The sequence below is a fragment of the Canis aureus genome, chromosome 12, assembly GCF_053574225.1.
Source record: "Canis aureus isolate CA01 chromosome 12, VMU_Caureus_v.1.0, whole genome shotgun sequence".
Lineage (NCBI taxonomy): Eukaryota > Metazoa > Chordata > Mammalia > Carnivora > Canidae > Canis > Canis aureus.
In genome coordinates, this window is record NC_135622.1 from 9,906,168 (window position 1) to 9,932,174 (window position 26,007).

The following is a 26,007-nucleotide window of genomic DNA, read 5'->3' on the forward strand; positions in this document are numbered from 1 at the left end:
CGGGCACTGAGGTGGGCACTTGACGGGATGAGCCCTGGGTGTTATTCTGTATGTTGGCAAATTAAACACCAATAAAAAATAAATTCATTATTAAAAAAAAAAAGAAAGCTACATTAAGAGAAGGAGCCAGTGATGAATACATATGGAAGAAGAGAATTCCCAGTAGCAGAATCATCAAATGCATTGACCCTGAGGAAAAAGGAAAGTGGCTGGTATGGCTAAGAGCTGAGGAAGGGGAAGTGAATGATAAAGGATGAGATTATAGAGATTATAACTAGCTCCCTAACTAGGTATAATCTAGACTACTAAAGAATTCTGTAGGTCTATGCTAAATTTAAATTTTTTTTATTCTAAGTGTGATGGAATGTCATGGAGGATTTTAAGAAATGTAACATCGTATTTAAGGAATAAAGCATACTATTTAGAAAGATTACCCAGGCATCAGTATGATGAATGGATTACGGTGTGGTCAAATACAAACACAAAGTCCCTAGGAAGTCTAACAGCTTATTCTTCCTTATGAAAACCTTCTGCCCAAAGGTCCCAAATGAAAGTTTCATTCAAAGTGCATTTAAACAGTTTTCAAAAAACTAAATTCTAAACAAGACTTTTCATGTAGTTTACACATAACTTCATGGGAACAATCTAAAATGTTAAATTTGGTACCTATCTATATTCCAATAACTCAGAAAAATATAACACTGATAAGGACAGAACACTGATAAGGACAGAACAGCTCCTACTATAAAAAGGTGGTAAGCCTGGGGCACCTGCAAGGGCCTTTGGCTCAGGTCGTGATCCCAGAGTCCTGGGATGGAGTCCCACATCAGGCTCCCTGTGGGAGGTCTGCTTCTCCCTCTGCCCATGTCTCTCCCTCTTCGTATCTCTTATGAATGAATGAATGAATGAATGAATGAATGAATGAATGAAAGAATAAATACTTTAAATAAATAAATACTTTTTAAAAAGGTAATGAGCTGACAAAAACAACCAGATCATAATTTCATGCAAATGCTGTAATTTTTAACTAGTCAAAAATAAAAAGTATAGATATTAAAAGTACACATATATAAATATGATCTCTCTTGACTGAACACTAGCAACTAGATTTTAGAAATATTTGACAAGACAAATCAACCTAAGTGTCCAATATCATATTAAATTTTTTTGATAATAAGTTTATATTGTTTTTATTTTGTTCAAAGTCTGTTAAAAATCTTTAATCAATGAGGTCAAGGAATGAAATAAAGTTTTCAGTATATTGCAGTTACTAATAACAAGGCACATGAACAGGCTGAGGTTGACATTTATCTTAAAAAAGTAAAGGAGGAACTCAAAAACTAAATGATGAAACCTCAAACAATGTATAATTTTTAAATGGGAATATCTTGACTTAGAGGAAGATTCTTGATGGAGCTCCTATTTTTAATTAGATTTATATTACATAATTCAGTGGAAGAAATTTGAGAAGACCTATGTTTCTGCATCACCTAAATTAGAAGAAATACTAAAGTAAAATAAAAATAGAAGTTTTAGGTGTACCTGGGTGGCTCAGTCAGTTAAGTGTCTGCCTTCAGCTCAAGTCACAGTCCCATGTAGGGCTCCCTGCTCAGTGGGGAGCCTGCTTCTCTCTCTCCGTTTGCCCCTCCCTCTGCTACTCCCCGACTCATGTTCTCTGTCTCTCCCTCTCATATTAAAAAAAAAAATCTTAAATAGAAGTTTTATATCAAATTATCCAATTAAAAAATGGGTAAAGGACCTGAATGGACATTTTTCCAAAGAGAACATAATGATAACCAACAGACACATGAAAAGATGCTCAACATCACTGATCATCATGGAAATCAAAACCACAATAAACTATCACCTCACACCTGTCAGAATGGCTAACATCAAAGACAGAAGAAATAACAAGTGTTGATGTGAAGAAAAAGGAACCCTTGTGCATCACTGGGAATGCAAACTGGTATAGCCACTATGGAAAACAGTATGAAGTTTCATCAATAAGTTAAAAAATAGAACTACCCTATGACCCAGAAATTCCACTACTGGGTATTTAATCAAAGAATATGAAAACACTCATTCAAAAAAGATACATGTACCCTTATGCTTGTTGCAACATTATTTACAATAGCCAAAATAGGGAAGCAACCCAAGTGTGCACTGACAGATGAATGGGTAAGGAAAATGTGGTGTGGGCAGCCCCGGTGGCTCAGCAGTTTGGCACCGCCTTCAGCCCAGGGCCTGATCCTGGAGACCCGGGATCAAGTCCCACATCGGGCTCCCTGCATGGAGCCTGCTTCTCCCTCTGCCTGTGTCTCTGCCTCTCTCTCTCTCTCTGTCTCTCTCTCTCTCTGTCTCTCATGAGTAAATAAATAAAATCTTTAAAAAAAAAAAAAGAAAATGTGGTGTGTGTGCGTATATGTATACACATACCCACACACAAAGGAATATTACTCAGCCATCAAAAAGAATGAAATCTTGCCATTTGTGATGATATAGATGGAGCTAGAATGTATTATCCTAAACAAAATTAAGTCAGTCAGAGAAAGACAAATACTGTATGATTTCACTCATATATAGAATTTAAGAAACAAATGAACAAAGAAAAAAAAGACAAAAACCAAAAACTCTTAAATACAGAACATTGGTGGTTACCAGAGGAGGGATGGCTGGGCAGATGGGTTGATAAGCACTGAGAAATGTATAGAACTGATGAATCATTATAATATATACATGAAACTAATATAATAATGTATGTTCGTTATACCTGAATTTTAAAAAACAGAAGTTTTATGTAGAAAGTACTCTGAACAAAAGCAAAAGAATGGCATTTGTGAAAATACCTGGTCTAAAATATTAACACATTTTAACATGCAAAAATTTAGAAGTGAGAATATACTGCTTTTGAGCAGAATTTGCTCTGAGCAACTGTAGAGAGAATACTTTCTCAAAAGCATATAAGACTCAACTGAAGGTATCAATAATTTTAAATCTAGATAAATGTATAAGAATATAGGTATATATTCATTTAGAATTGGTTTAATTCTGGAAAATCATTTTTTAATTGAACTATTTGAAAGATCACCCACTAAAACTAATTTGACAGTCTTTAAATATTTCAAAAATTAACTTATGTTAGCTCCTCCATTCACTGTTAATTGTACATTTATAAATAATAAACTTTTTGGTTATCATCATTACATAAAAGTTATCATAACACGTGAAAGTTGTAACACATTTTTAAAATTTTGTAAAATGTCAACATTTTCTCTATGACATCATTTAAGTGGCAGCAGTTTTTTTTTTTAAGATTTTATTTATTCATGAGAGAGAGAGAGAGAGAGAGAGAGAGAGAGAAAGAGAGAGAGGCAGAGACACAGGCAGAGAGAGAGAGAGAGAGAAAGAGAGAGAGGGGCAGAGACACAGGCAGAGGGAGAAAAGCAGACTCCATGCCAGAAGCCCGATGCGGGACTCGATCCTGGGACTCCAGGATCACGCCCTGGGCCAAAGGCAGGTGCTAAACCGCTGAGCCACCCGGGCTGCCCTCTCTTTCTGTGTCTCTCATGAATAAATAAATACAAATCTTTAAAAAAAATTTGCTTACCCAATCACCTTCCTCTTGAACACTCAATGTGTACCTATGTTTCTGTTTTCATGAAACATGCTATGATAAATACCATTTCATATAGGTCTTGCTTAGTAGATGCTTCCAATTATATCTATACACTGCCAGAGGTGCAAGTACAGAGTCAAAAGGGCTTCTGATGTTTTAAGGGCTTTAGATAGATAGTGATAGATCCTTCTTCAAAGATGCTGGATACAAGGAAAGCTGCGATATAAGAATGATCTTCGGGCAGCCCCAGTGGCGCAGCGGTTTAACGCCGCCTGCAGCCCAGGGCCTGATCTGGAGACCCTGGATCGAGTCCCACGTCAGGCTCTCTGCATGGAGCCTGCTTCTCCCTCTGCCTGTGTCTCTGCCTCTCTCTCTCTCTCTCTCTCTCTGCGCATCTCTATGAAAAAAAAAAAGAAAGAATGATCTTCCTCTCATATCCTTATCCACAAGAGATGTTACATTGTTTTAAAAAATTAAAACCTTCCTTACTTAACAGAAATGGGTTTACTTTCTGGGTTTAGCATGCAATGGGTTTAATTTTTATTTTAATATGAAATCTCATTTTTATTACATTTTCACTTAATTGGGAAGAATGGAAGGGCCATATAGTCAATGATTTAAAATTCAAAAGATATGAAACAAAATATAGAGAACAAACTGATGGCTACCAGAGGGAAGTGGGGTGAGGGAATGGGGGAAATAGGTGATGGGGATTAAGAAGGGCACTTGTCATGATGAGCACTGAGTAATATTTGGAACTGCTGAATTACTATACTATACATCTGAAACTAATAACACTGTATGCTGATTATATTAGAATTTTTTAAAGAATTTATTTATTCATGAGACACACACACACAGAAAGGGGGGGGGCAGAGACACAGGCAGAGGGAGAAGTGGACTCCTCACAGGGAGCCCGATGCAGAACTCAGTCCCAAACCCCAGGATCATGCCCTGTACCAAAGATAGACGCTCAACCACTCAGCCATCCAGGCGTCCCTGATTATACTAGAATTTAAATAAAAACTTTTTCTTAAAAAGACAGGAAACACAACACAAAGTAAAAAATCTCCCTCTAAGCCCAGTACTTCTTCCAATCAGTTCCCAGCTCCAAAGCCAATCTTCTCATTTTCTCATCTATCCTTTCAGAAAATGTCATACCTACATAAGCATAATTAGATTTATTACAATAGGGCTTTACTTTGCATGTTGATTGGTCATTTCTATTTTTAATTCTGTATTTTTCCAAACATTCTAATATTTTTTCGAATGTAATAAATAGTGTTTTTCAATTATAGATCAATGGTATTTTTTGTTGTTACTTTTTTTTTTTTTTTTTTAATATACCTGTCAGCCAAGCCTAGGATCTGGTTTATTTATTTTTCTTTTCAAAGAAACACATTGAGGCATAATTTTATTCAAAAATGCATCAATTCAGGCATACAGTTCCAAGAGTTCCAGCAAATAAATACCCTGGTGTAAGAATCAAGCCAATCTCTCCAAAACCTGTCCTCAGGCACCTTCACAGTCAAATCATACTTTTCCTTCACCCAGTCTCAAACAAACCATTAATCATCTATGTTCTCTATTATTAGTTTTGCATGTTCTAGAATTTCATGAGAACATAATCACATAATATATACTCTTTCGCATTTGAGTCTTTCATGCACCCTATCTCTGAGATTCATCCATATTGCCATCTCAGTCATTCAGTTCTTTTTATTAGAAGTTGGTGTTCCACTGTCTGATTACAACTACTTAGTTATGCACCTTTTAGATAACTGTTGGGGTTTTTACTGGTTGGGGCTATTATGAGTAAGGCTGTTATGAACCTCTGTTCAGACATCCGCTTTCATTTCTATTGGGCATGTAAATACTTTAGAAGGAAAATTTCTGGGTCATAGAATAACTCTATTTTAACTGTATAAAAACTATTCTCCAAAATGGCTGTACTATTTTATATCTTACCAACACAGAGGTCTATTACCTTGCTTTTTTGCTACCTATTTTTTACGGTCAGTTCTTTAGTCCTCTTTCCTGCCGTCATTTGGATTGAGTAATCTTTCATATTTCTGTTTCTCCACTAGCTTATTTTTATATGTGTGATTGCTTTACGGATTACAGTTTGTACCATTAACCTATCAGTTTACCTTCACACAGAACACCTCTTCGCTTGTAAGGAAACAACATGACAACACTATACTTTCACATCGTCATACCCTTTGTGCAAGTGTGGTCACACACTTCTCTTCTATGTATATTACAGACCTCCAATGCAAAATAGCCAGTAATCTTTAAAAAAAAAAAAGTAAGCCTTTTATATTTATTCACATATTTAGTCTTTTATCTGCTTTTCATTTCTTTATATAGATCTGCCTTTCCATCTAGCATCATTAAATAAGTTCCTTTAGCATTTCTGTTAATAGAGGTCTGCTGGCAATAAATTCTCTAAGCTTTTGTCTAAAAATGCATTAATTTCACTTTCAGTTTTGAAAAATATTTCCAATGGTTAGAGAATTCTAGACTGACTTTTCTCTTTCAGCACTTTCAAAATGCATTCCATTGTCTTCTGGCTTTTACTGCTTCAGACAAAAAGCAACTGGTACTTCTCCTTGCTCCCTGTGCATAATGTCTTTTTTTCTGTGGTGGTAAAAAAATTTTTTTCATGATTTTCACCCATTCATTATGTTTCTTCATTTTACCTTGCTTGGGTTTCTTCAAGTGTCTAGAATCTGTGGGTTTATAGCTGGTCGTCCATTTGGAAAATTTGGGGCCATCCCTTCTTCAACTAGTTTTTCTGCCACTATTCCTGCCCCCTACCCCCAACCACTCCATTTATATGTATTCTACACATTTGATATCGTCCCACAGGTCATGGGCTATGCCCCTTTCATTTTTCTTTCTGTTTTTCGGTTTGGGTAGTTTCTAATGCTAGGTCTTCAAGCTCATGGATTTTATCTGATGCACCGTCAAATATGCTATTAATAAGCTGGTCAAGTGAATTTTTAATTTCATGTATTTCTAAGCACTAGAAATTCCTTTATAAAATCTCAATTCTTATTATGTTCATACTTCTTTAAACCTCTGAGCATACCTATAATAGCTATTTTAAAATCCTTTACTGCAATCTCCATCATCTATTATTTGCGTATATGTTTCTACTGACAATTTTTTTCCCTTCTGATTTAGGTCATATTTTTCTGAATATCCAAATTTTATTTTCTTCAAGAATTTTCAATTTTCTTTTGACGGTTAAATAACCTGTGGACAGTTTAGCACTTTCAAGGACTGTTTTCAGGCTTTGCTAGACAGATCTACAGTTGTCTTTACTCAGCTAGCTTAGTTCTTCACCAGGGCATGACCTTTCTGTACTTTCAACCTATATCCCTAGTATTCAAAGAGGTGTTTTAATTTTTAACTAACCAATCTATTCAACTCTTTTATTATTCTGATAGTTTGTCAATTGATCATTTTCTTTTTCTTCCAGGAAAGCAATCATATGATCTGTTATTATAATTTTATCTTCAATCCATATCTTCACTTTATCCCTTTTTTCTTATTTGGTTATACTTGTTAAAATCTCCAGAAAAATGTGAAATACTTTCTGGTTCTTGATTTTAATGTGGCATCTCCAACAGTTCATTAACTCTTCTGTTTACCAAAGCTGTGCAACTTCTATGCTTTTTATCATGTTAGAAATCTTTTAGTGCCTAGACACTATAAATAAAATCATTCTTTCCATTTTCCTGTAGAATTTATGCTCCAAGAAAGTCCCAGTAAAATTTAAAAGGTTGAGCATTTAAGTGAACTTATAAGTTGAGAAGCTATATGAAAGCCTTAAACCTCCTACTAACAAAGGACAAAATTTAAATAAATGAAAAGACAATAAATTATAGGAAAGGAAGATTTCATGTAAAGATGTTAATATCTAAATTTAGAGCAAACCCAACTATAGAAGATCAAAAAATGAACTAGACACAATAATTCAAATGTTCATAAAAATAAAATAAACATGTGAGAACAGCTGATACTGAGAAGCAGGATACTAAAGGGACCAGTACAACCACACAGTAATTATAGTAAAGTAATTAAATCAATGTAGAGCTAAAATAAACACACTAATTAATGCAAGAGAAGAAAGTCTAAAAAAACAGATTCACATTTGGAAATACTTCTTATATTTCATTATATTTTATCATAAAATTATGACTTTGGTAGGCATTGAGAAGTTACTCAGTAAGTAATGTCAGAGCACTAACCTAAACATCTCAAAAAAATAAAGTTCAATTTTTATCTTCCTTCCTAAACCACAATAAATTCTAAATGGATCAAAGGTATAAAAGAAAAATCAGGGGATCCCTGGGTGACTCAGTGGTTTAGCGCCTGCCTTTGGCCCAGGGCACGATCCTGGAGTCCCGGGATCGAGTCCTGCATCGGGCTCCCGGCATGGAGCCTGCTTATCCCTCTGCCTGTGTCTCTGCCTCTGTCTCTCTATGTCTATCATGAATAAATAAATAAATAAATCTTTAAAAAAAATCAAACCATTACTGTACTAGATAATATGTTAATCTTTGAAGAAAAATCTCCCATAAATAATAGCGAAAAGTATTTGCAACATATATGACAAAGTATTGATTTAGCTAATATACAAAAAGATCTTAAGGATTCATTTTTTTTTTAATACCCACTAGAAAACAGAGAGGGATATAAAAAAAGCTTGTACTGAATAAAATATACACAGCTTCACCCAAAAATAAATGAAATGAAAATTAAGATAAGGTTTCATTTTGTACCTATCTGATAAATAATAATAAACAGTATTTGCAAAATGCTAGGTAACTCTTTGATCCAACATTTCTACCAAAGACATACCAACACACATACATGTACACATGCATACACACACACACACACACACACACACACACGATTCCCATATGAAGGACATTTCTCCTAGCATTTTTTAACAGCAAAATTCTGGAAATAATCTAACAGTTCATTAATATCAGATTCTTTTAAAATTAATTATGGTACTTGCATAATCATTATTATAAAGTTCTTAAAAAGAAGGAGGTAAATATACCTAAGTGCTGATATGGAATAATTTTCAAGACCTACTGATAAATGAAAATGACAAGTAAACAATACATACATATATACAATGACATCTATGCATATATAAGTACACCGAGTATCTGGAAGGATACACAAGAAATTGTAATAGTGGCTTCCCTAAAGGACTAGGGGTTTGGAACTGAAGGCTTACTTCGTAGTTGAGTACATGCTATTTCAATACAAATATATACCCAATATATGTACTTCTTTTTCTTAAAATATCTAGCTAAATAAAAAGAGAAAAGAAAGTGAGGAGGAGAAATGGGGAGAAAGGGAGGGGGATCCCTGGGTGGCTCAGCGGTTTAGTGCCTGACTTCGGCCCAGGGCGCAATCCTGGAGTCCCAGGATCAAGTCCCGCGTGGGGCATCTGCATGGAGCCTGCTTCTCCCTCTGCCTGTGTCTCTGCCTCTCTCTCTCTCTCTCTCTCTCTCTGTCTATCATGAATGAATAAAATCTTAAAGAAAAAAAAAAGAATTGTTGTCTTAGGAGAAGGAAGAAGACGGTAAGAAAGTGAATTCTGATGCCTACTTAGAACCGACAGAGTGGTTTAACAAAAATAGGGTCATATACTTGTATATGCTGCTCTTTGAATTAACATGTCAGAAGTATTATCTTTCTTCAAAAATTCACTTTCAGAACATTATATCAAATGGCTGTGTCACATTCTACTCTATGGATATCCCACTCTTCTGATTTTAACATTCATTCTATATTCTGGTAATACTGAATATAAACTTCACTGCTATGAGCATCCTTGCAATTAAAGTTTTGTAAATACTTAACAACTACTTCGTATTAAGATAAATTTCTAAGAAGTGAATTTACAAGGTCAATTTTCAGTTTCTGAAACCTACTGCCAATCTATCTCCCAAGTTACTCAAATTTCCAATTCCAACAACTATATGTAGTTCTCATTTCTTCACTATGCCAGCCTTAAATAATTCCATTTTTTGTCAGTTTTCTAGGTAAGAAAATACAATCTTATTTCAAATCTCAATGTTCTTAATTATTAAAGTGGCTGGAGATTTTTTTGTTTTGAATTACCCATTCATGTATTTAGGAACTTTCTAAATAATTGGTGGGTATTTTTCTTAACAGTCAGTAAAAGCTATCTATATATTAAGAATGACACTCATTTGCTATCAATATCATTACTATTAACACTGTTCTAGTTTGTTACTCCCTTTAAATTTTATTCGTAATGTTTTACAATAGCTTTAAGTTCAACATGGATGAAAAATTCAAGAGAAGCAAGCATTTGTTTAAAATTTAACTATTTCCTGAAGTAAAAACTTTGTTAAATGCCTGTTTTCTCTTTGTCTCTTTGATTGAGCTCTGCAAATTTTAAGGTATGCAATCTTCTGTTTTAAAATTCCAGTATAGTTAGCATACAGTGTTATATTAGTTTCAGGCAGGTGTACAATATAACAATTCAACAATTCTACACATTACTCAGTGCTCATTGTTGTAAATGCACTACTCTTAATCTCCATCACCTAATTCACCCACCATCTACCCACCTCTCCTCTGGTAACCAGTTTGTTCTCCATAGCTAACAATCTGGTTTTTGGTTTGTCTCTTGTATTCTTTGTCTGGTTTTTAAAGGCCCTAATTTTTTAATTACTTACTCCTTCCTGAATAAGGAGAGATCAATCCAAGCCAAGTATTTATCCAAAATCACAATAGACAATTTCCCCCTTAAAAAACCTTCACTGAACCCTGTATGATAACAGAACTTCCTTCTGGAGTCAAGCTGAAGAAACTCAGTGGCACAGGAGTTTGAAGTTATATGGAGGATACCAAAATTGTTGGCTAGGAAACATCACCTCTGTGTGGTTCCTTCTGCTCTCTTTTTAATGGAGTCTTCTATATATGATTTTCTGCTGGCCACAGATGTTATTCTGCATATTCGGTTTAGCTTCATTCATTGTGCTTTTGCCAATCATGTAAGAATCATACCATTGTTTATGAGTCTTCTGTCTGGGATAGGTGTTATCTGAATGCAGTCACCATGTTAAGTGTTAAGAAAATGGTGGTGAACAAAACAGGCATGTTTCTGTTGAATGGACATACACAGCAAGAGAATTCAATTTAATTGTAGAGGTTAAGCAATATTGCCTTTGAATGTTGCCTTCAAGGCAAAAACTCCAAAGAAAGTGCTTCCAGTCTGTTCCATAAGCTCACCCTCCAGATGTAAAGTAGTCTTTACTTATGCCCTATGTAGATCTTGTGACTTTTTCAGAGAAAAGAATTTCAAATACACTCTCAAGCTTTTCTTTCAATCTCCTGATAATAAAATATATCTCAGCAACTCCAAGGCAAGCTTTCCAGTTAAAGGTTAAGCCTCTTTACAGAAATGGTATTTCTGCCCTTTCAAAAATCTCCTTAATTAAAGGATTAGCTGAAGCATTTGGAGGTTCATATATACTGGTTCTCTCTACTTCATCACCAGCCCTTCCTCTAAAAGCTCAATTTTCTCCCCTATATTTTCTCATCTCTTATAGTTTCCCATCCCCACATCTGTTTTTTGGTTAAATTATTTCCTCTACTCAAAATGCCCTATCCATCTGTATTATCTATTGGTATCACACTCTTTAATAAAAGCAAATCAAAGTGCTCAATGAAAACTCTCTGATCTCCTTAAATAAACATAAACTTCCTTTTCTCTGATGATCTCATATCATGTTGACACTAGTATCTTCTACTTATAATATTCAGGTACTTGTCATGTGTCATTCCACTGAATATCACAATGCAGCCCTGGCTTGTCGTCTGAAAGTAAAAACTCAATGAAATCTGTTGTATTTCTATACACCAAAAATGAAGCAGCATAAAGAAAAATTAAGGAATCGATTCCATTTACAATTGCACAAAAAATAGTAAGATACCTAGGAATAAACCTATGAACAAGGTGAAAGACCTATACTTTTAAAACTATAAAACACTGATGAAAGAAATTTAAGATGACACAAAGTCATGGAAAAACATTCTATGCTCATGGATTGGAGGAACAAATACTGTTAAAATGTCTATACTACCCAAAACAATCTACATATTTAGTACCATCAGTATTTTTCAGAGCTAGAACAATCCAAAAATTTGTATGAAACCACAAAAGATCCCGAATAGCCAAAGCAATCCTGAAAAAGAAAAGCAAAGCTGGAAGCATCACAGTTCCAGACTACAAGTTATATTACAAAGCTGTAGTAATCAAAACAGTATGGCACTGGCACAAAAACAGACACACAGAGCAATAGAACAGAACAGAAAACTCGGAAATGGACCCACAACTATGTGGTCAATTAACAGTGCTGAGAAAATTGGACAGCAACATGAAAAACAAACTGCACCACTTTCTTACACACTTATTATTACACCTATTATTCTTACATATTCAATAATAAACTCAAAATGGATTAAAGACCTAAATGTGAGACATGAAACCATAAAAATCCTACAATAGAACACAAGCAGTAACTTCTCTGACACTGACCATTACAATTTCTTTCTAGGTATGTCTCCCAAGGCAAGGAAAACAAAAGCAAAAATAAACTATTGAAACATCATCAAAATAAAAAGCTTCTTCACAGTAAAGGAAATAACCAACAGAACTGAAAGGCAACCTATGGAATGGGAAAATATATTTGCAAATTACATATCTGATAAAAAGATTAGTATCCAATGTATAAAGAACTTCTAAAACTCAACACCCAAAAAATAAATAATCCAATTTAATAAATGGGCAGAAGGCCAGAATAGGCATTTTTCCAAAGAAGACATTCAGATGACCAACAGAACTATGAAAAGATGCTCAAAATCACTCATCACCAGGGAAATACAAATCAAAACTATAATGAGGTATCTCCCCACACCTGTCAGAAGTCTAAAATCAACAATACAAGAAACAAGAAGTGTTTGTAAAAATATGGAGAAAGGGGAACCCCTTTATACTGTTGGTGGGAATGTAAACTGATCTAGCCACTCTAGAAGACATTAGTTTCCTCAATAAGTTAAAAATAGAACCACCCCGACAGCCTGGGTGGCTTAGCAGTTTAGCACCACCTTCAGCTAAGGGTGTGATCCTGGAGACCCAGGATCGAGTCCCATGTCAGGCTCCCTGAATGGAGCCTGGTTCTCCCCCTGCCTGTGTCTCTGCCTCTCTCTCTCTCTGTTTCTCGTGAATAAAAAAATAAAAAATCTTAAAAAAAAAAAAATAGAACTACCCTATGACCTAGCAATTGTGCTACTAGGTATTTATCCAAAAAGCACAAAATTACTATTCATGTTTACAGCAGCATTATCTACAAAGGCAAATTATGTAAATAGCCCAAGTTGTCCACTGACTGGTCAATGGATAAAGAAGAAGTGATATATACATACAAAGGAATATTAGCCATAAAAAAATGAAATTTTGCCATTTCAACAATATGAATGGAACTACAGAATACTATGCTAAAGTAAAATAACAAAGTCAAGGAAAAACAAATATCATGTGATTTTACTAATATGTGGAATCTAAGAAACAAAATAAGCAAAGGGATAAAAGAGAGAGCGAGAGGCAAACAAGAAACAGACTCTTAACTACAGAAAGAACAAACTAATGGCTACCAGAGTAGAGGTGAATGGGGGATGAGTTAAATAGGTGATAGGGATTAAGGAGTGTACTTGTGATGAACACCAGATGATGTAAAAAAGTGAATTACTATATGGTACACTGGAAACTAATATTACACTGTATGTTAACTGGAATTTAAATAAAAATTTAAAATAAATGATAGAAGCAGAATGAGCCACTGTCAGGAGACAGATCCAAGTGTGACCTTTTGATGTTTCCTTATCCATAAAGTAGAGATAACATTTCTTAAGTATCTACTTCATACAGCTATTGTTAGAATTAAATAAGATCATGTTTATAAATGTACCTGGGGCTAAAAATTTTCTGTGGTTCCTATTGGAAAAAAAAAAAAGTAAAAACTGTGTGTTATTCACCCAAAATGTCTATAGTATGTTGCTTAGGAGCGTCCAGCAAAAAATTTAAATGCTATTCTTTACTGAATGTAGGTATCAATATAAAAAGATACATAACAGGTAACAGAGTAAACAAGTGTCACAAGAATAGAATATATTTTGCCTGATGGACCAGAGTCCTAGAAAAGCATTAATTATTAATATTCCTTTAAATAGAAAACAAATTATCTAATGTAATTTATTTAATTAAGTGATAAAAGACATTAAATCAGCAGTATAAAAACTTATTCAAAATAAAATTCTAGGGATCCCTGGTTGGCGCAGTGGTTTGGCGCTTGCCTTTGGCCCAGGGCGCGATCCTGGAGACCCGGGATCGAATCCCACATCGGGCTCCCGGTGCATGGAGCCTGCTTCTCCCTCTGCCTGTGTCTCTGCCTCTCTCTCTCTCTCTCACTGTGTGCCTATCATAAATAAAATAAAAAATAAAATAAAATAATTAAAAAAAAAAATAAAATTCTAGACCCAGGTAACTTTACCAGAAGTTACTATCAAGCATCTCAGAATTAAAAAACAAACAAACAAAAAAACCTTATACAAACTCTTCAAGAGAAGACAAAAAGAAGAATCACTACCCAACATGTTTTGAAAAAGGTGAATCTAGATACCAAATCTAGGCAAGAGTATTAAAAAGTGCAGGCCAATCTTGCATGTGAAAAAGATACAATGACCCCAAACAACATATCAGCAAACAAAATCCAGTAATATATAGAAAGAACAGTACATCATGATCAAACTGGATTTGCTCCTTGCATACAATTGTTTCTTTTTTTTTTTTTTAAATATATATATTTTTTAAATTTATTTATGATAGTCACTGAGAGAGAGAGAGAGAGAGGCAGACAGAGGGAGAAGCAGGCTCCATGCAGGGAGCCCGACGTGGGATTCGATCCCGGGTCTCCAGGATCGCGCCCTGGGCCAAAGGCAGGCGCCAAACCGCTGCGCCACCCAGGGATCCCTACAATTGTTTCTCATTGGAAAACAAATCAGTGTAAATGCCTGCAATAAAAATATTTAGGAACAAAAGTCTTATCTACATAACTATAGAAAATTGTTTGGAAAAAAGTTAAACAATACAAGATTTTTTAAAAGAACCCTTAAAATATTAGAAATATAGAAATGCCTTATAAGTAACATGATACTCCATGGTAAAAACTCACATTCCACTAAGATAAGAGTATCCTTGCTCATCATTTCTATTCAATACTGTGCTGTCAGTTGTAGCCAGTACAATAAGGGGATAGAGGTGGGGAGTAAGGGTAAAACCAAAAACATCGCTACTCACAGATGAGATGATTGTATATAAAGAAAGTACAGCATAATCTCAGATAAATTACTGATATTAATAAGAGAATTCAAAGTCAACTACATTGCTGAATTCGAATTAAATTTACAAAAACATCTATATTCTAAATGTTCCAGCAGTAAAGAATGAAAATTTCAAAATATAATTTATTATAGCATTTTAAAAAGATTTAATATTTTGAGAGAGCACACATGAGCACAAGCAGGTGGAGGGGCAGAGGGAGAGAGAGAATCACAACCAGACTCCATGCTGAACATGGATCCCCACGTGGGGCTCAATCTTACGACATGAGATTATGACCTGAGGTGAAATGAAGAGTTGGACACTTAACCGACTGAGCCACACAGATGCCCCTCTAGATAGCCCTTTTAAAAACCAAGAATCTATGAATCAATCTAACAGAATTTTTCTAATTTCTGTTCTCATTATGACCCCTGAAATCTTTGAATGATAGAACTAGTCTCTCCTGCAGAAAAAAAATTATAGCCTCTGGACAAAATACAAAATGACAATGGCCTAAAGTCACTCAAGAATAAACAAAAGTGGTCGGATTCCAAGGACAGTGGAAAGCAGTAAACACATAGGCAGGCATAGGGTTAAGTTCCACATTTTCTTATAGCTTTTAGCCCAAAGTCAAAGCCCACAGTAGGCAGAATAGCAAAAATCTGATAGAAAACTTGTAGTCCTTATGTCTTAAAGAATCAGAAGCCAGTTTTTGCAGCAATTACAGTTGCTGAAAAAAAAAGGGAGAAAGAATTCTGGGGAGGAGACAGCCTCTAGTTCTGTATATCTTCCCCTCTAGGGAGGGGAAGCCTCTAGTTCTGTATATGAACTCTATGTCTCTGGCTGCCAAATGAATCATGAATGCTTGAAAACAGACTCAAAATGAGACACTGTTTGAACTCTGAATTCAACTAAGAAATAAGTTAAACGACTACTTAACCTCTCTCTTTCTTTCCCTATCTCTCTCTCTCTCTCTCTCTCACACACACTCACACCCTTGAGAAAAACAAAAGAATCCCGATTTTCCACAAACTTTCAGAATGTCCAAGATTCATTCAAAAAGTTATCTATCCTCAACTGAAAACACAATCAACTAGCACCAACTCCAAGATGACCCAAGTGTTAGAAATACTAAGACTCTAGGCCGAGTACTCTAATTATGCTTCATGAAATACAATAAGTGAAAAGACAGAAAAGCTCTATCTCAGAATGAAAAAGCTTCAGATCAAAATTCTTTTTTTTTTAATTGGAGTTCAATTTGCCAACATATAGCATAACACCCAATGCTCATCCCGCCAAGTGTCCCCCTCAGTGCCCATCAAAATTCTAAAGACTCCAATGGATGGGCTTAAGAGCAAATTAGAGCAATATAGGAAAGAGTCAATGAACATGAAGATAGATTAATAGAAATTATTCAGTCTAAAGAACAAAGAACATAGAAAAAAAAGATTGGAAAATATAAACAAAGACTTCAGGGACCTGGAAGACAGAAATAAAAATTCTGAAATACAAGTATGAGATTCAAAAGGAGATAAAGAATGGGGCAGTGAAACATCAGGACACCTGCACCCCGATGTTTATAGCAGCAATGTCCACAATAGCCAAACTATGGAAGGAGCCTCAGTGTCCATCGAAAGATGAATGGATAAAGAAGATGTGGTCTATGTATACAATGGAATATTACTCAGCCATTAGAAATGACAAATACCCACCATTTGCTTCAACGTGGATGGAACTGGAGGGTATTATGCTGAGTGTAATAAGTCAATCAGAGAAGGACAAACATTATATGGTCTCATTCATTTGGGGAATATAAAAAATAGTGAAAGGGAATGAAGGGGAAGGGAGAAAAAAATGAGTGGGAAATATCAGAAAGGGAGACAGAACATGAGAGACTCCTAACTCTGGGAAATGAACTAGGGGTGGTAGAGAGGGTGGTGGGGAGTGGGTGGGGGCAACTGGGTGACAGGCATTCTTGGGGGCACCTGATGAGATGAGCACTGGGTGTTGTTCTATATGTTGGCAAATTGAACACCAATAAAAAATAAATTTATAAAAATAAAAAAAAAGAATGGGGCAGAAAAGAACATTTTAAGAATTAATGGCCAAAATTTTACCATTATATGTAGTGAAAGACCTACAACACTTTCAGATTCACTGTGCCCATCAGCAAAGCCTAAGGAGGACACCAAAGGAACAAACTGCTCAAAACCAATAAAGAAAAAAAAAAAAAAACAAAAAAAAAAACACCTTAAAAAACCTTAAAAAAACCGTAATTGGAGGAGTAAAAAGGACACACACACACACATATAGGACAACAATCATTTAAATTGTAACTTATCAGAAACAATGGAAAATAGATGAGAAACAATGTTTTTAAAGTGTAGAAAGAAAAACTCATCAAAAGTGTTACATTCACCAAAAAAAAAAAAAAAAATCCTTTAAGAATAAATGCAAAGTAAAAACTTTTCAAACAAAGAAATACATTGAGAATTCACCCCTACAGATGAGCACTGCAAGAAATGTTAACTAAGATTCTTCAGGCTGGAATGAAGTGGTACCAGATTAAAGGTCAGATCTTTGAAGAGAAATTAAATGGATATAGTAATCCCTTGGGTAAATACTAGGATATTATTCCCCTCAATTCTATAAAGTAAACAGGTCTACTCAAACTAATATTTTAATTTATTTTGAGATTTAGAGGTGTTACATGCAATTCACTTCACAGCTATAGCATATAAAGGATGAGAGAGAAGATATACATGAACAAGTATGGTTGAAATGTTACTATACATAAGTAGTACAATATTAACTGCTAAATGAAAAATTATGTACAGTGTGATTTCTATAGCAACAACCCAAAAAATATAAAAAATATTTTAAATTAAAACACATAAAGGAGAATTCTAAAACATTTACCAATTCAAAAGTTAGGACAAAAAGAAATGAAGGATGGAAAAGCAGAACTTAAATCAGACTGCATCAATAATTACACGTTAATGGTCTAGTATTTTCATACTGGCAAAATCCAACTATATGCTGTCTCCAAAAGGACTAAAATTATGACACAGTTAGGTTGAAAATAAAAAGGATACGCCATGAAAGTAGTAAGCATAAGAAGGGGGAGTAGAGATATATTAACATCCGAGAAAACAAACTTCCAACAAAAATATTACCAGAGATGAAGAGGGGCACATCATATGAAAAAAGGGCACAATCATGAGAAAGACAGAACATAAACATGTAAGTACCTGAAAGTAAAGCTTCAAAACACAGGAAGCAAAAACAGAAATAAAGAGTGAAATACACAATTCCACAATCACGCTTGGAAATAGTTTAATACTTCATCTCAGCAACTCATAAAAGAAGTATATCATTAATTAACTTCATTAAGTTAATTAATTAAAAATCAGGAAGGACAATCTAAACAACCCCATCAACTAGCTTAACCTAATATTTATAGAACATTATCCAAACAACTGCAGAATAAAGATTCAAGTGTAATTTACCAACAAGGTCCATATGCAGAGCCATATATAAGACACAAGAGATTTATTTTTTTTACATAAAGATTTTATTTATTTATTTTAGAGAGAGAATACATGGTGGGGAGAAGCAGCAGGAGAGAAAGAGAAAGTGAGAGAGAGAGAAAGCAGACACCTGATGTGAGGCTTGATCCAAGGACTGGGAGATCATGACCTGAGGTGTAGGCAGATGCTTAACCAACTGAGCCACCCAGGCAACTCTAATACAATAGATTTAAATGCATTTAAATTATACAGAATAACTTCTATGACCACAATTAAATTAAGTTAGAAATCAAAACAATAAGATCTCTAAGGAGCATCTAGATGGCTCAGTCAGTTAAGTATATGCCCTCAGCTCAGGTCATAATCTTGAGGTCCTGGGATGGAGTCCCATGTTGGGCTCCCCTGCTCAGCAGGGAGTCTGCTTCTCTGTCTCCCTCTTCCTCTCTCCCACCCCACTGTGCTCTCTTCCTCAAATAAATAAATAAAATCTTTAAAAAAAAAAAAAAAAAAGACACCTAAGAAATCTCCCTGATTCTAAAATTTGGCATATTAAACAACACAATTAGAAATAACTGATTTGTCATAGAAAATATCCTAAATAAAATTATAAAATTTTATTACTAAATGCAGCTAAAGACAAAAGTTAGTTCTTTGAAAAGATTAAAAAAATTGATAAATGCCTATCTAAATTGATTAAAAAGAGAAAACAAATATCAGGAATGAAAGGTTAGCACTACAAAGCCTAGAAACATGTAAGGCATTAAGAAAGTAGTGTGTACAACTGCACACCAAAAACTTCGATAACTTCCACAAAATGGAGGGATTCCTTAAGAATATTATTAACTAAAACTAACACAAAATGAAAATAAAATCTGAACAGCCATAGTACACATTTATGTATATATGTAAAAAGTTGAATTTGTTATTAAAAATCTTCCCACAAAGAGAATTTCCAACCCAGATAGTTGCATAGGTAAATCTATTAAACATTTAAGAAGTAATACCAATTTAACACAAATGCTTTCAGAAAACAGAGGAAGGGAGACTATTCTCCACTTCCTTTTATGAAGCTAGATAACTCTAATACCAGATACAGCTAAATATAAAGAGGAGAATATATGACCAAGGACTATCCCAGGAATTCAAAGTTGGTTTAACATTTGAAAACCTAACAAGTAATTTACCACATTAACAGAACAAAGGTGAAAAATGTTATCTCCACAGATGAAGAAAAAGAGTATGTGGCAATATTCAACACCCATTCATGATAAAAACGCTAAGTAAAATAGGAAAAGATCAGAACTTCCTCAACGTGACAAAGGCAACTGATGAAAAATCTACAGCTTGTTAGCTTGTTAACACCCCACTTGATGAAATATTTTTAAAATGCATATTACATTAAACGTGTATATTGCCCTGGGTAACATTGACATTTTCACAATATTAATTCTGCCAATCCATGAGCATGGAATATTTTTCCATCTCTTTGTGTCTTCCTCAATTTCTTTCAGAAGTGTTCTATAGTTTTGAGGGTATAGATCCTTTACATCTTTGGTTAGGTTTATTCCTAGGTATCTTATGCTTTTGGGTGCAATTGTAAATGGGATTGACTCCTTAATTTCTCTTTCTTCAGTCTCATTGTTAGTGTATAGAAATGCCACTGACTTCTGGGCATTGATTTTGTATCCTGCCACGCTACCGAATTGCTGTATGAGTTCTAGCAATCTTGGGGTGGAGACTTTTGGGTTTTCTATGTAGAGTATCATGTCATCAGAGAAGAGGGAGAGTTTGACTTCTTCTTTGCCAATTTGAATGCCTTTAATGTCTTTTTGTTGTCTGACTGCTGAGGCTAGGACTTCCAGTACTATGTTGAACAGCAGTGGTGAGAGTGGACATCCCTGTCTGGTTCCTGATCTTAGGGGAAAGGCTCCCAGTGCTTCCCCATTGAGAATGATATTTGCTGTGGGCTTTTCATAGATGGCTTTTAAGATGTCGAGGAATGTTCCCTCTATCCCTACACTCTGAAGAGTTTTGATCAGAAATGGATGCTGTATTTTGTCAAATGCTTTCTCTGCATCTAATGAGAGGATCATATGGTTCTTGGTTTTTCTCTTGCTGATATGATGAATCACATTGATTGTTTAACGGGTGTTGAACCAGCCTTGTGTCCCAGGGATAAATCCTACTTGGTCATGGTGAATAATTTTCTTAATGTACTGTTGGATCCTATTGGCCAGTATCTTGTTGAGAATTTTTGCATCCATGTTCATCAGGGATATTGGTCTGTAATTCTCCTTTTTGGTGGGGTCTTTGTCTGGTTTTGGAATTAAGGTGATGCTGGCCTCATAGAACGAATTTGGAAGTACTCCATCTCTTTCTATCTTTCCAAACAGCTTTAGGAGAATAGGTATGGTTTCTTCTTTAAACGTTTGATAAAATTCCCCTGGGAAGCCATCTGGCCCTGGACTCCTGTGTCTTGGGAGGTTTTTGATGACTGCTTCAATTTCCTCCCTGGTTATAGGCCTGTTTAATGCAATCCCTATCAAAATACCATGGACTTTCTTCAGAGAGTTAGAACAAATTATTTTAAGATTTGTGTGGAATCAGAAAAGACCCCGAATAGCCAGGGGAATTTTAAAAAAGAAAACCATAGCTGGGGGCATCACAATGCCAGATTTCAGGTTGTACTACAAAGCTGTGGTCATCAAGACAGTGTGGTACTGGCACAAAAACAGACACATAGATCAGTGGAACAGAATAGAGAACCCAGAAGTGGACCCTCAACTTTATGGTCAACTAATATTCGATAAAGGAGGAAAGACTATCCACTGGAAGAAAGACAGTCTCTTCAATAAATGGTGCTGGGAAAATTGGACATCCACTTGCAGAAGAATGAAACTAGACCACTCTCTTTCACCATACACAAAGATAAACTCAAAATGGATGAAAGATCTAAATGTGAGACAAGATTCCATCAAAATCCTAGAGAGGAACACAGGCAACACCCTTTTTGAACTCGGCCACAGTAACTTCTTGCAAGATACATCCACGAAGGCAAAAGAAACAAAAGCAAAAATGAACTATTGGGACTTCATCAAGATAAGAAGCTTTTGCACAGCAAAGGATACAGTCAACAAAACTAAAAGACAACCTACAGAATGGGAGAAGATATTTGCAAATGACATATCAGATAAAGGGCTAGTTTCCAAGATCTATAAAGAACTTCTTAAACTCAACACCAAAGAAACAAACAATCCAATCATGAAATGGGCAAAAGACATGAACAGAAATCTCACAGAGGAAGACATAGACATGGCCAACATGCATATGAGAAAATGCTCTGCATCACTTGCCATCAGGGAAATACAAATCAAAACCACAATGAGGTACCACCTCACACCGGTGAGAATGGGGAAAATTAACAAGGCAGGAAACAACAAATGTTGGAGGGGATGCGGAGAAAAGGGAACCCTCTTACACTGTTGGTGGGAATGTGAACTGGTGCAGCCACTCTAGAAAACTGTGTGGAGGTTCCTCAAAGAGTTAAAAATAGACCTGCCCTACGACCCAGCAAATGCACTGTTGGGGATTTACCCCAAAGATACAGATGCAGTGAAATGCCGAGACACCTGCACCCCGATGTTTATAGCAGCAATGGCCACGATAGCCAAACTGTGGAAGGAGCCTCGGTGTCCCTTGAAAGATGAATGGATAAAGAAGATGTGGTTTATGTATACAATGGAATATTACTCAGCCATTAGAAATGACAAATACCCACCATTTGCTTCAACGTGGATGGAACTGGAGGGTATTATGCTGAGTGAAGTAAGTCAGTCGGAGAAGGACAAACATTATATGTTCTCATTCATTTGGGGAATATAAATAATAGTGAAAGGGAATAGAAGGGAAGGGAGAAGAAATGTGTGGGAAATATCACAAAGGGAGACAGAACGTAAAGACTGCTAACTCTGGGAAACGAACTAGGGGTGGTAGAAGGGGAGGAGGGCGGGGGGTGGGAGTGAATCGGTGACGGGCTCTGGGGGTTATTCTGTATGTTAGTAAATTGAACACCAATAAAAAATAAATTAAAAAATAAATAAATAAATAAATAAATAAAATAAAATGCATATTACAAAAACCTTTAATGGAAATCTAGAAGACTTATAAAATATAGATGGAGACAATTGTTTTAACAAAAACTATAAACCCAAGAGTTATAAAAAATTGTTTGAATATATAAAAATTTAAAACTTATGAATAAAAATTATTATAAATAAAGCAAAAAAGCTAATTTAAATGCTATATATATATATATATATATATATATATATCTTGAGGATATTCAAATTCACTGGTCAGAAAACACAAATGAAAAGAGCAATGAATAACACTTCAGAGTTATCAATCAAAAATTAAATAGAACCTATACCTCCAGACACTGAGGTATCTCACACATTGTAGGCAGAATTATGATGAACTACAGTCTTTTTGGAAAATATCTGGGGAATAACTATCAAACGTAAAATGCATATTACCCTTTGATCCAGCATTCCCACCCCTAAGAGTCTGTCCCCCCCAAAATTAAAAAGACATAGTCTCTGGATCCAGCAATCATATTCTTGAGAATCATTTTCAGAGAAAAATTCCACTACACAAAAACATATATATAGGATACTATTATAACAATATTTATGATAGCAAAATTATGGAAACAAATACCACTGATAAGGAATGTTAGAATAAATTATGGTATAACCTATGTATAGCATCATAACCAACATATTATAGTTATGTTTCACTATGTAGTTATCACAAAGCTTTATCAGATGATCCAGAAGAGTACATCCATGAAATACTGTTGAATGAGAAAAATAAAAGGCATAAAAGCAAGCATCCAAAAACCCCACACAAAATTTTAAAAGCTTCACCAAAACATGTTCTTCTGTATGCTGCATCATATTGTAGATGATAAATATGCCTGGTTGTTAACATGGGTTGACTCTCAGGCAGCAAGAGGGGGGAGAAAAGCCTATGTATGAGGGACAGGAGACTCCAGCCAAAAGAAAAAGAACTTTGAAAAAATAGGTATTTGTATTTATGATCTATAAACTCAAATAAAATAGGTATTTGTATGAATATATATATATATATGAGAAAACTAAATGAAAATTAAATTTATAAAATGTTCAAGACATGAATGTTGAAAACATTTCTACTTTCATCTCAATATGAATTTGAAGTTCTGTGATTTAAGCTGGATTTTGTTTTCTTTCATTAAAAAAAAGTTCTGCAGTTTTTCTTCATTTCAGAATTAAATTTTAAATTAAATTCTTATTACATAAGAAAGTTATATGATTCTGGCAATTGTACTGAAGGAAACATCTGAAAATTTGTCATAAAACTAAGGAATGAGAACAGGTACATACACTTCATTTGGCCATTTCCTTTTGTGCAGGTCACTCAAGAACTTCAGCCTACTTATCCCCCTTGCAAGGAGGTAATTTATATTATATATAGTGCATGAAACTGGAGAAGAGTAAAGTTAAATTTAATGTTCAGTATTAAATATTAACTTCTCAATGGAAATCTAAACTCTATAAAACTCTTCATTAGAAAGACATGACTAAAATAGATTAGTTTTTTCAAATAAAGTTGTCACAGAATTACAATTCCAGAAAAGTAAATGCTCCTTTTATTCTAAAGGGCCTAAGGGCAAGGAGAACAAGAGTCAAATTTTCATTTAATTCCCAACTCCAACATTATGGGGAATAATAAACTTCATTTAGAGAAAAACCCAAATAGCAAAAGTTTCAGTCAACCTAAGTTATTTCAATGCACATGAAATATATTGACATTATTCATTAAATTTTTAAAATTTTAATTTTATGTCTTTGGATGATTTATAAAGTTATCACAGAATTCTTTTCCATCTAAGTGAAACCTGTGTTTTCTATTAGAATGAAAGAGTGTAAAGAATGTTTAAGAGTTCACTTTGAATTTCAATAGTACAAATACTATAATAAGGACCCTCTAGTCAACATTACGAATTATGTCTTCCCTCATCATTCGGCAATAGGGAGCCCTGATTTTAAGGTATAATTATGTTCCATTTTAACTCAGATGATCAATAGGTGATATATAAAAAATTAGAGAGGGAAAGCATTTTAAATCCATTTCAGCACAAAATGGAAATGATAAAGCAAATAAAAAATAAAAAACAGGTGAGGAAAAGAAATCCAGACTTAGGGAAACAAGCAGGAGAGACTGGAATACAGTAAGGCAAGTGAACTGCTACAAATAAAGAACTTCTATAGAAAAGCAAAGAATGTTTTAAAGAACTATATTTCTGAATATATGTAGAGAAAAACAATTTAAGTCATAGAAAGTATGGTGGGGGAAGATCATTAGAAATTTCTAACATTAAGTTAATCTAATTCTTTCAGAACAGGAATAATCATATAAAAATAAAGTTTACCTTTTCAGATTCACCATTGCCCAAGGAATCCCAGTAGGTGTGTTAAAGGCCGGAAGGAGTTTCTCAGCCAGTTGGACTGCTTTAATCTTGAATATCTGACATTGAAACAATATAAAAAACATTTTTTATAAAAGAAAATTATAGCCACCCATTCATAAATTATAGCTATTACCATTTGCTGATCTCTCATAGGATGCATACTCCATGGAAGAAGTATAAAGAGGAATAATGGCATCTCTTTGTACCATGGAATGTACAGCGATCAGAGAAAATGTTTGTAAACTAAAGAAAGCTATCAGGTGTAATGGCCTGAAATTATAATTAATTGAAATGAAAGGATATAGTTTTGGTGTTAATATTATCTGTATTTTCAGGGGCAAAAGTCTTAAGAGAAAACGTCAGGTTACAAAATGTCCATCCACGGGTACATAAGCTTAGTAAAAATATTAAAAAGATGCAACCCAATTTGGAAAAATCCCTTGAAATATGATAAGCATGTTTATGTATCAACATTTTCCATCAAGGTTTGTCCACATTATTAAAAAGAAAAGGTTTGAGTTCACATTTCAACTCTGAGAGTTACATATGCTTCTCCCCTCAACCCTAATCACTGTTATTTTGGGTACCCAAACAATAAATTGCCTTACTATAAGTGGCTTCTGAACTTTTAAAACCATGTACTACTACTACTAAGATATACATAGTAAAATTTCTTCTTAGCATATCCAAATAGATAGGTTTGTATATCCCACTTTGGAGAATGCTGACTGATTTAGAGGCTCCAAACTGAGATTAGGTCACAATGTCCTATTAGGAAAGTGGCAAGTTCTTCTGTATGCTTGAAGCCTAGCTTCTTCAAATTGATTTCAAACTAATCAGATAACTTAAGCTTCCACCTTTTCACTGTGTCTAATGTTTTGATAAAATACTATTAGAT

The 26,007-nt window shown here is 34.7% G+C and overlaps 1 protein-coding gene and 1 long non-coding RNA gene across 9 annotated transcripts in view; one reads left to right on the forward strand and one right to left on the reverse strand.

Annotated features, from left to right (window-relative positions):
- Positions 1-26,007, reverse strand: part of MAN1A2 (mannosidase alpha class 1A member 2) — a 213,343-nt gene that overhangs the window by 102,222 nt on the left and 85,114 nt on the right. For all 8 annotated transcript variants that reach the window (XR_013348948.1, XR_013348949.1, XM_077842686.1 and 5 more), the window contains one exon: positions 25,071-25,165. Coding sequence is in view for 6 of the 8 variants with exons in the window: in XM_077842686.1 (XP_077698812.1) it covers positions 25,071-25,165 (95 nt within the window). In the remaining 2 variants the exon portion in view is untranslated. The remainder of the gene's footprint in view (positions 1-25,070; positions 25,166-26,007) is intronic.
- The window catches only part of LOC144280545 (uncharacterized), an 84,928-nt gene that overhangs the window by 36,756 nt on the left and 22,165 nt on the right, over positions 1-26,007 (forward strand). The gene's annotated exons all lie outside the window — the stretch shown is intronic.